Source organism: Dipteris shenzhenensis, chromosome 10 (genome assembly GCF_047967505.1).
Source record: "Dipteris shenzhenensis isolate YYH24624 ecotype China chromosome 10, Dip_SZ_1.0, whole genome shotgun sequence".
In the NCBI taxonomy this organism is placed as follows: Eukaryota; Viridiplantae; Streptophyta; class Polypodiopsida; order Gleicheniales; family Dipteridaceae; genus Dipteris; species Dipteris shenzhenensis.
Genome location: NC_141605.1, coordinates 29,615,365 through 29,626,909, shown reverse-complemented (window position 1 = coordinate 29,626,909; position 11,545 = coordinate 29,615,365). Strand labels below are relative to the sequence as shown.

General features: G+C 40.6%; 1 protein-coding gene across 4 annotated transcripts in view; it reads right to left on the bottom strand.

Moving 5' to 3' along the window:
* Positions 1-10,066: 10,066 nt before the first annotated feature.
* LOC147897664 (lysine-specific demethylase JMJ27-like) overlaps positions 10,067-11,545 on the bottom strand; it is a 40,998-nt gene continuing 39,519 nt past the window's right edge. For 3 of the 4 annotated variants that reach the window (XM_087380679.1, XM_087380680.1, XM_087380681.1), the window contains exons 14-15: positions 10,641-10,711; positions 10,067-10,550 (exon numbers count right to left, since the gene is read on the bottom strand). In XM_087380679.1, the coding sequence (XP_087236805.1) occupies positions 10,499-10,550; positions 10,641-10,711 (123 nt within the window). In that variant the 3' untranslated portion in view covers positions 10,067-10,498. Of the gene's footprint in view, positions 10,558-10,640; positions 10,712-11,545 lie in introns of all 4 variants that reach the window. The other variant, XM_087380682.1, reaches the window with a different exon arrangement.

Here is an 11,545-nt window from a genome sequence, read left to right as displayed (position 1 = left end):
GCTGTTGAAGCAGAAATTTGAGATGAAGGATTTGGGAGAGCTGTGTTACTTCTTGGGCATTGAGGTTATTAGATCCCCGAGTGGGATATGGCTGTTGCAAAGGCAATACGATTTGGACATGCTGTCCAAATATGGGATGACAGGCTGTAAACCTATCTCTGTTCCATTGGAGCAGAATGTGAAGCTCAATGCAGAGACAGGTGAGCTTCTTGAAGATATTACTATGTACAGGCGCATAGTAGGTAGCTTGATTTACATGACTATAACCAGACCAGATTTGAGCTATGCTGTGGGGCTAGTGAGTCAGTTTATGCAGGCACCGAGGAAGCCACATTTGGATGCGGCTAGGTGCATACTGCGGTATGTGAAGTCCACATTGCATTATGGACTGTTTTATGAAGCTGGGTGTGCACTACAGGTACATGGATACACAGATGCTGACTGGGCTGGTAGTGTCTCAGACAGGAGATCTACTAGTGGTTTTATGTTTTCCCTTGGGAGTGGTGCCATCAGTTGGAGCAGCAAGAAGAAGCCAACAGTTGCCTTGTCGAGCACAGAGGCTGAGTACAGGGGTGCAGCAATGGCTGCATGTGAGGTAGCTTGGTTACGGAAGCTACTTGCAGATATGGGACAGTCAATTCATGCAGCAGTTGTCATTCATTGTGACAACATTAGCAGCATCATGCTTGCTAATAACCCAGTTTATCATGCTAGAACGAAGCACATTGAGGTGCATTATCACTTTGTGAGAGAGAAGGTTCTAGCTGGTGAGATTGATCTTGTCTATGTCAGCACTGAGGAGCAGGTGGCTGATATTTTTACGAAGGCATTGGGTACCGAGAAGCTTCGCAGATTTAGGAGCTTGCTTGGTGTACGTGAGATGGATTTGAGCTTGAGGGGGAGTGTTGAGATATCAAGCTCTACCCCCGATATATCTCCTGGATGACTATCATTTATGTCACCGCCTATGTTAGTTGTACTCGTGGTGTAGTTAGACTACCACATATGTTTTTGGTTTGGGTTCACATATGAACCACGTATTCTAGGGTTTGACATATAGGGTATTTCCCTCTTCTATTGTATGGTTGTTGTGTGCAAAAGTGAAGAAAGGCTTCACCCTCCAACCTTGTGTCCTCTCTCTTTTGTGTGTTGTGAAGAAAGCTGAACTTGAGTCTCCTATCTCTCTCCCTTATTCTTTACAAGGGTTAGATCCCCTAAGCCTAACCCTAAAAGGGTTTGTATATATTCTATTTTTTCAACTAAATATAGTGTACAGTTAGTCATTTGTGGTGTGCTCTCTAGCTGTGCCCTCTCTCCTCATCTCCACTCTTCTCCTCTCCCCTCTTCATATTTTGTCATGCGCGCAGCCCATCAACGGCTCCATCAATCTGTGGTATCAAAGTCTCCACCATTACAATGCTCGGCCACCTTCGCCAATGAGCCCTTCGAGTCATTCTGAGACGGGCCTCCGTTAGATGCTCAACAGCTTCGGCTCCTCTAGCGACGGCTCAGCCGTCTCACCTGCAATGACTACGGGCTATGAGAGCTCCGTCGCCTCCAGCTCACCGATGGCTCCTTAGCACAACACCTGTGACTCTCACACCGAATGAGCCTCTCAACAAAGCTCGCGTCCAAACGACCGACGACAGAGAAGATGACAGAATCTTAAAGATTCCGTCAGCATCTTGTGAAGATTTTGGCCTTACAAAGCTTGGACCATAGGCTTCCACGTGGAGTCCTTATCCATTGGACACGTCATCACCTTATCTCCAATTGCCATGTCATCAGGCACCCGGATGTGCCACGTGTAGCTATCTTATCCTCTGCCACGTGGCACCCTTAGCCACAGTGCCACATCATCAGTGCCACGTAAGCAGCCACGTCAGTTGACATGTCATTGTGGCCACATCATCAGGCCATGTCATCACCAACTACCACATCATCACCAACTGCCATGTCATCATCGACTGCCACATCATCACCGATTGCCACATCATCACCGACTACCACATCATCTACCACATCATCAAGCACGTCATCAGTGCCACATCACCTTGCTGACATCATCTATGCCACCTCAGCACTGCCACCTCAGCAGTCAAATAAGAATGATTATGTCACTCCCAATATCTTTGCACACAAGCATACGATGTAATTTCTATGATAACTTTTCATTGACCTGCAGAACAATGATCGCACAGCAAAAACAGGGCACTTCCCTGAGTGCCTGCGGAAAACTTTCGCCACCAAAACGGGCCCCGAAATGGCCTCGAATCAAAAAAATAATTTCACCAAGGGCTTTGCCCTTGCCCGTAGCATATACTGTCTTTTCGCCACACCACGAAGGGCATCCCAATCTGAGGTAGTGCACTCTTGCACTTTTCGGCTGTGCTACCTGCAGAGATTTGCTCCCAAACTCGAAAAAAAAGGAAAGTAACAATGATCCTCTTACTAGAACACCGCGAACTTGGTTTGCTTTCTTGAGCTCCTTACCACGAACGAAGCTCTGATACCATGTGAAGAGAGTGGGAGAGAAGGAAGGAGTCTCACTTGCAGCTTTCTCACATACACAATGGGGGAATATACACAAATGTGGAGGCTGAAAACAGTTTTCCTCTTCTTAGTTGTGAAAGACAAAAGAACTCTAAGTACAAAAGAATAGGTGAACCCTATATGTGGGTCTCAAACCAAACTCAACTAACTAAGGTGGCATACTAACTGAGCCACTAACTAGAGTACATAAAGATAGCTGTCATCTAGCTGTTATTCATGGGCGGTGTACCAACCGCATCTGCAGCTAACAAGTCAGTGACATAAATGCACAACGGTCACCCTGGTATATCACGAGTAGAGCTCAATATCTCAACATTATGTTTGTAGTATTTTGAGTGTATTTGAGTGGAGTCTTACTCTCATGGAAATGAAAGTCACTTCTTATCATTTTCCTTGAGTCTCCATTCCTATGTTCTTTTCTCTCTCTATTTAAGTCTCTAAAACAGTTCTTGTTCGGCTGCTCACTGTGCACACATGGTCCATCCATTTCCTGAGCCACCATGCAAGCTTCTTCCTCTCTTTTAGGCAAATTCTAGGGGTATTGGATCGTTGATAATTGTGGAGCCTTGAGGGATTAGTTTGCTTAGGCGAAATCTGCATGGGCCGATGGCAGTTAATATAGCAGTTAGACCCCCTGTCAATATTTGGCCTATAACTTTCTCCTCGGTGGTCCGATTTTAATGAAACTTATATCAACGTGAAGCTCTCTTCAAGATTCTCCCTCTCATATAATTAATTTCTTGCATTGGTTCCAGAACAAGAAGTTATGAGTCTGTGTGTATGACTTTATTTCTATGGCAGTTTTTACCCCCTTTCAGTAAATTGTCCATCTCTCTTCATTTTAATGCAATGTCATAGTCATCACATTTGAATTGTCACAAGAAACTTGGGCATTGTAAACTAGAAGCACATGAAGGAATTATGGAGTTAGAAAATAAGTAGTGAAGAAGCTCAAAAACTCATATTTATCATAGACATGAAACCTTCAACTAGAGATTGTGATTAATTGCATAAGTTGGTGCGTGGACAGAGTGGTATAGGCCTTCCATATGTAATCTTGTATATAATTTTTGAAACAACATATAGATGTACGTTGCAAGCTTATTGTTGTATGCCTTTGTGGTGCCTACAAGTTTTCCCTCCTCTTTTCTTTGTTATGATCCATAAAGATGGAATTCGTGTAATCAAGGAATTTACAGTCTATAGTCACTACTTCATGAGATAAGGCAGGACCTATCTTTAGAGGCTTGCATCTATTAGATAATCAAGGTAAGAAGGAAAGGTAAGTATCCATTCAAACCTCCAACATTTTGTCTTGGCTTAGGACTAACAAAAAGCAACTTTGTTGTCAACCCTAAAACACCTCCTTTGTAGTCATGTTGAGGGAACATTATTTGTGGTGGTTATGCCTCCTTAACCCTCATCCATGTGATGCAACTATTATGTGATGCGATTCTCTTCATTCCAACTCTCTTTAGGTGTTTAATGTCATTGCATTGCTCCCAAATTCACCCTAATGGTCGTGGCAACAAAAGACCATCCTTTCATGAAGTCATCTAAGTGCCATCAAAATTCAATGTCTTAGGCTATAAGGAAGAAGGACAATCTATCATCAAAGCTCTACCCTCAAGCACCTGGCTATGGCTCCTGGTTGAGAGAATCAATACAGACGGAAAGGACGATAGGCATACGCAACTTGCTGCAAAGAAGAAAACTTGAACTTTATGTTTAAGTAAAATGTTGTTAGTCCTAGGGGTTGTTCATATTTAGAGAAAAACGTTGCTTTAAGAAAAATGTTGATAATCCTAGGAGTTGTTCATATTATTAAATTTCTTTGTGCTAATGCCTTGTGAGTTTTAATTGTGAAGAAAAAACAAAAAAAGGACCGATTCAATATCTCACTTGGAATATTTGCATATCTTTTCGGGATGGTGATAATTAGAAACTATCAATTTTCTTCATCTTACCTATAATAGGGCTTAAAGCTACGACTAAACCCAGCTATCATCACCTTAACTTACATTCCTACTCAATAATCATTCCTCCAAAAAATTTCAAGTTCCCATATACCTCAGGTAACAAAGTGGTTGGTTTGGTATATGGAAACAACACGAACCATAGATTCTATCCATAATACTTCCTAAAAAAGTAGTTAATTGCTAAAATGTTATTATGTCAATGCACCCAAAAATTGCGTATTATGATTTCTCTTTAGCATGAATTAGTTTTTAGTGTTTCATGGAATGTCTTCTCCACCTCACACAAAATTGCAATATTCCCCAACTCCTTAGTTTTACACATGCCTCCCAAAAATAAGAGCACCACTTTGATGATTGTGTTAGCCCAACAAATAGCACTCATTGTGACACCATCGACATTTAGATCCCAAATGCATTATCAAACTAGAACCAAGATCACAACTTTTTATTATGAATTCTTTTTCAACTCATGATAATATCAATAATGATTTCCTTCTCTTTTTGAACGTTGCAGTATCAAAATTGCTTATGATCACATTGCTTAATGTCACACCAATTGTCTTCATGAATATCAAAGTTCATCTCCTTTTCTACCTTCTATACACCACCTTTAATTGCAAACCGGTCTTAATAGCATTTTGTTACACAAAACACATGTACAACAAGCAGTCATCTTTTGCAACCTTGTGTCTTCATGGTTGACACTTTCATATTAAAGCCTCTATTAGTGGCACTTGTAATCCACATTTCCTAGAGATACATCTCCACTCTTTGGAAAAGCAACATTCACAACAACATTACCGCTTCCAGCATATTCTTCACACTTGAAGCATATAAAAAACCAATACACACACAACTGTTGAAACCCTTTATTTAAACCTATCAACATCAATAAGAGTAAAAGACCCTACTTCATTAACCATAGATTATAAATCAAGGTTATGTAAATGAACAAAATGTTATTGTGCTACATGAGTATTGGTACTTGTGCTATATGGAAAAACTTTGAGGCACATTAGGTACATGCCATTGGTATTTTATATATTTTCATACTTAAATTTATACATCTATCATACATATATAATAAATGATACTATTGCAACCTATGCATAATTGTATAGTATAGTATGTTAATCTTTTAAGTTTAGATACATCATAGATGAATCATGATACATCATGATTCATACATAAAGCCTTAAAGGCTAAAGCTCAAGAATTAGCATTCAAATTTCAAATTTTAAAACCAAGATATTTTGGGATGTCATATATTGTATGTCGACTCAAACACACAAAATAGTAGATACCAAACTATCGAGCGATAGTCTAGATATGTCACTAATGTCATCATGGATGGAACACACAAAACAATAAAATAATACTGAAGCATGCAACATGCTATATAATGTTTAGACTCTACTATCTAGAATGAAGAGTCAACCTCAAAAGAAGCATGAATGATGAATTATGATTACTCCATCTCATGTAAGTCTTTGTCACAATTAGACGAGGACAAAGATGCATTCTCTCTTTGAGTGAGCATATTGCCCATACTATCATACTCGAGCTCATGTCTCCGAACCTTTTGCTCCTCTGAGGATGCATCATCTAACTTGTCATTCTCCACTTATATCATTGTGGATGGTGCAACTACTACTATGCCTCTATCTTGATGAGTACATATGTGGAATGTGTTCCTTGCCACCATGACCTTTGCCTTTGCTCTATTTGCCTTGCTCAACTACAACCCGTGTGCGTACTCTACTCATAGTCACATGCTTGTCTACTGACCAACACTTGATACCACTACGTATAAAGCTGCCTCTCAATGTTAGTGGCATAATACAAGCCACAAGTGCTTTGCTTAGATCAAGATCTACAATACCTAATTGCAGTTAAGGATACTCTGTTGAAATTTGAAGGTTGACCTTTACCTCAAGTCTTAACTCTTGACTCTTGACTCTTGAAGACAATTAAAAATTAAGAAAGAACCTCCTTAAGACCCTTCAAATCCTTTGACTTCTAAAGATGCCTTCCACTGGCTCGACAGTACAATAACTTCTCATGCTAGCTTGTGATGAATCTATTTCTTAACTTTGTGTGAATCAGTGAGTAGGAACTCTCAATTTGTACTTGCATAAGCATATGGCAAAGCCTAAATAAAGACATAACATTACATACTACTAATAAGTATAGGCAACAAATGCTGTAAAAAAATCAAACTAGAGCCAAGACAATAGCCTATAAAGTGTGTTGAGGCAATTAGAATTTAAGAGTCAAAAAAACTATGTGCATATGTCACAAACTACAATACTAACTTTGCGAGACATTTTAGAAACATTATATAAATGGCAACAGACTTGTCCAACTCTGTGCAAACCCTCACATTAATTGATGTTAGAGCCCCATGTGCATCCCTCCATACTAGTGAAATATTCAGCAACATACAACCACCGGTTGCAATGCAATGACAATAGCATGCACATCCTGCCGAAAAGGGGTATCAGGAATTGTGTAGCATTTGCCTCCCTAGAGCCCCACTGATCGAAAACCATAGTTTGGAGCAAATCATGATGCATTACATCCAAGGTCATAAACATGTAGGTAAACCATGTCTTGGAGGGTCGTATGAACTCTATGAAGAACAATAGTGCACATTTTGTTGTGGGTCAAGCCATCCCAATCCCTTGCATGTCCCACCTATGCGTCCTTCTCTACTAATGAAGACATTGAATGAAAAATCAAAGTCAACAATGGTCCATATGCGCTTCCTCTCTTTATATCAATAGGAATGAGAGAGAACATGACAATGTACCCTATATAAGTCTACGTGTGACTTGTAGCAATGGGAGTCAAGAAGACTAAAAAGGATGTAACATGAAGCAACATATAAACATCAAAACTCAAGCTGAATGATGAGAATGTCTGGCTAAATCTTGAACTAAGGTACAATAGTCGGCTAGAGCAGGCAAGCAAAAAGGAAAACCTGTGAAACAATTCGCAAGGCGACGCCGTACAATAATAACCACAAACATGGATTATTAGGTTTTTCCTTCCGAGGGAATGGGCCCTTCCCTGTGCACCGAGAGTATAAGCGTCGAGCAATCTCGCAGATGGATAAGATACTGACATATTACCTACTCATCTCCTTGCTTGTGTATAGCGTCGTCGATTTCCCTCTTGAATTTGCAAATAAGCCCCTCCCTGGTCAAATTTTTGTTGCAGTTTCATGGTCGCTCAATTTCTCCTATAGATCACAATTGCAATTCTATAGACTGCCACACATGCTACCAACCGGTACAAAACCATCAATCCAACCATCTGATTAAACTAAAAGCTGATGAAACTTGAATCAGATCAAGAAGCAAGTCAAGAAATATCGATCAATCTTTGTTTGATGCAATGGAGAGATTACGAACAAGGATTGCAACATCAAAGCAACTTACGATTCAATATCTTCTCTCTCCTAGGCTTTGCTCTTTTATGAATCCCTTGCTACTTGTGATCATTGTCAACAATCCGACGTGCATAAGTCTCACAATGAATATAAAGATATTGAGTTCAACCACACCGCTAAGTATTATGTGGCTTCTTGGGGGTACTTTCCAATGCAAGAACACTTGTTGGAGAAGTATTGTCAACCCTTTGCAAGATCCATCGAATTGTTGAGGACTACCGTTCACCTAGAATTCAAAATAGATAGTTCGGTTGGATCGTAAGGCTCTCATTTGTAGTTTCATTAGATGAAAGCGTTCCTTCTGTAAGCGTCTTGAGCAAGGAAATCTGACACTGAAGAATCTGCTTGCTCAAACCTTGAAGTTCATTATGAGAGTCTTGAAATCACCTATTATATTTGTCAATCAAAATCAAGAACGGTTGTGTTTTGTCTTTCAAGATGAATGATAATACTAGAATCTGCGTTGTGTTTCTATGTTTTTATTATCTTGTGCGTGATGCCTTTGCTTATCGAGAAATGCTGTGAAATGAAGCTCATGTGATTGGCCCCAATTTACGTTGGGTGAACTAATTTGAAGAGCATTAAGGATCACCCGAAAATTGTCCTAGATTTTGCTCAAACAGAGCAAATTATGCACCTCATTTGCAATCCATGGCCCAAGGCAAGCATCCTCGTTCCTCAACTTCCCCCACTTTCCCCGCCGCCCGTTTCCCACCTCACCTTGCATTGCCCGCACTGCTTAGGCCTCCATTACTGCTCGTAACGCCTCTCGCTCCTCCAAGGACGCCGATGATCAAGTAGCCCAACGAATGACCGTGCTTCCACCGCTGAAAGAGCTCAGTGCCACTTTCATTGCTTCACGTCCCTTGCAACTTATTTCAGCGGACAAATTGACTTGCCTCATTTAACAAAGTCTCCTAGATGCACGAACTCATAAATCTGTTGTCTCCATGGAAGTAGTAGTTCAATGCCTTGTACTTTACCCAAGCCAACAGAGGAGCAACGTATGTTTGACGATTTTCAACCATTGGACACCACTCTTGTAGGTTAATGCAAATATTTTGATGATTTTCACTGGTTGTGGTGTCCAATCGATGGGGATAGAGGAGTTGAGAGGCTGCTGATCTTGTTTGACGATTTTCAATCCAAATATTTTGATCCTTTTCACTACCTGCATCGACCATGGATCATTCATGATCCTTCAACCTTACTTTTCACACTCCTGCACTTTCTCTGTGCAAATTCAGCCTTAACCTGCCACTCTCTTGCACCATTTTGTACTTGATTCATTAGAAGTTAGATTCTCCTTTGTATTTCCCGCGCTCGAGAATGGGCCGCAATCGACTACTTGTGGCCTACGCCGACAGTCAAGTTTCCATGGCACTTTGCAACCCAATCCATCCTTCGGAATTTTTCCACTCAGAGAATCGCTCGCCAGCTCAACAGTGGGATGCATGGTTTAAACTAGGCAGACTCGACAACTGCGACTACCAATGGCATCAAAACTAATTAGTAGTGTTCTGTGTCACATGCTACTGAGGCATTCGAAGCAAAGTCTAGGAATCCTGAGATCGTGCACGTTTTATCAACAAGCTTGCCAAAGCTGTTGCGAGATGATAAACAGCTTTGAGCTTTGTAACCGACTCTCGAGTTTAGTGTATTGCATTGACCATAAACATTGCAAAATCTCAATAAATACACTAACAAAAATTGGGCAATCAAAAGCATCTTTTGTTTTTTTTAAGCTTTACAAGAACGGCCTCCCTGCTTTTGGTGGATTTCTACACTCAACCGCTGGATATTTATGACAATTAAGGGCTGCAGTTACGACACGTGGCTGAACCAGAGCTCAAAAAACCCAATTTCTCCTTAGGCTGCCTACTTTCCTTTGACAAGATGGATTGCTATATTGAAGGAAAGCACTTGAACAAGGACGATACGAATTCTCCACATAAACTCCCAAAAGGAAAATTTCAACTGCAACCATTTACATAAAACTCCTTCCTATTCGTTGGGTAGACTATGATTGAAAAGGACCTAGCTAAATACTACAAAACACTTCACCAAAACTGGTTTTAAACTGCTATTTTTGGACCATCTACTACTCCCTGCAACAAATAAAGTAGAAAGAACAAACCTGACCTTCAATATGCTATTTTTAACATTACTGCATACCAGACTTGACACAGGAAAGTGACAGCAAGCATTGTAACTCAAAGAATAGATCAACTGTGCCTTCATGATGAAAACAAAAAGCAGCTCATCTGACTAAGGAAACGTGAGCTGCTGTTGGACTATGTAAGCCAACTTTCTCCAAAGCAGCTAATATACTCACAAAGCTGCAACAACATAGGACAAACCTTCAATGGATGAACTGAAGAGACTCACTAATGACCTGAATATCTCCATTGCAGGTCTCAACTTTTCACATTTAGAATTTACAATGGCACAGCTGCCTCCCAAAATTATACTTCCATGCAAACAGACTCAGCTCTCTTAATGCATTTTCATGTTAAAGCCTATCTGCATCTTCTGATCCCAAGCAGTTAAACCTCAGCTCCCAACTGTTTGCTGTCCAGGAAAACATCCCTGCTCAATCAGCACAATCCCAAGGGCATTTCAAAGACAGTCCAAAAGAAAATAACAGATGTTACCTTTCGTCTGATGTCAGGAGCTTTAGGTCCTTCACTGCTTTGCTTGCAGCAAAAAGCATCATCTTTTTAACCTAGTTTGCAACAAAGAAACCTCACAGCAATCAGTTTGCTGGATAAACAATCCCTTCTATAGCCAACAAAGAGTATACAACTCAAATTACGCATCTTATTGAGAGCACCAAATTCAATGGAAAGTTTGAAGAGAGATACATGGCATATGTCTGCCCCTAAAGGCCAACTTCCGCATTTTCTTTACCATTTCAAAAGATCAGAAGGACAGTCCTTTGCTTTCTTAGCAAGAAAAAGGCCTTCCAGTCAAAGTGTAGAATATAAAAATGGCAGGAGGCAAATGGTCATCACAAGACCGCTCCTTTGAATTGAGAAGAACAAATTATCAAAGGCTAAATACAAACAGGATGGACAATATAACCTCACGCCCCTTGCCCCAAGAATATTGGCTAGCTAAACACCTAGGCATCCAGCTTGATATGCAAATCAAGCCCTGTCATTGATTGAGAAGAGAATGCCATCTATAAAAACCCAATAACCAAAGGACTACACTACTAACTGAAACATTCACTAACTAATCTCTCGTTCTTTCTGCCGATTCACGGACGTAATTCACAGGCGTAGGCATCCCGAATATCCTCCCAGCCTCTCTTGTGGATTACATGCACACATAAGATACGTAACTTTTTTTTTTCCTTCATGCCTATCCACAAGCCCACAACTCCTTAGATGGTTCTCCGCACATAAAATATTACAGAAGTCGGTCATCTAAGAGAAAATGCCCACCGATCTTTCCGAGGTCATGCTATCTCGGCTAGAGCATAACATTCCTTCCCTCTTCAAGCATCAGTGCCCTCGATGATGAAATCTAGGAACACTCTCCATAACTGGTATAC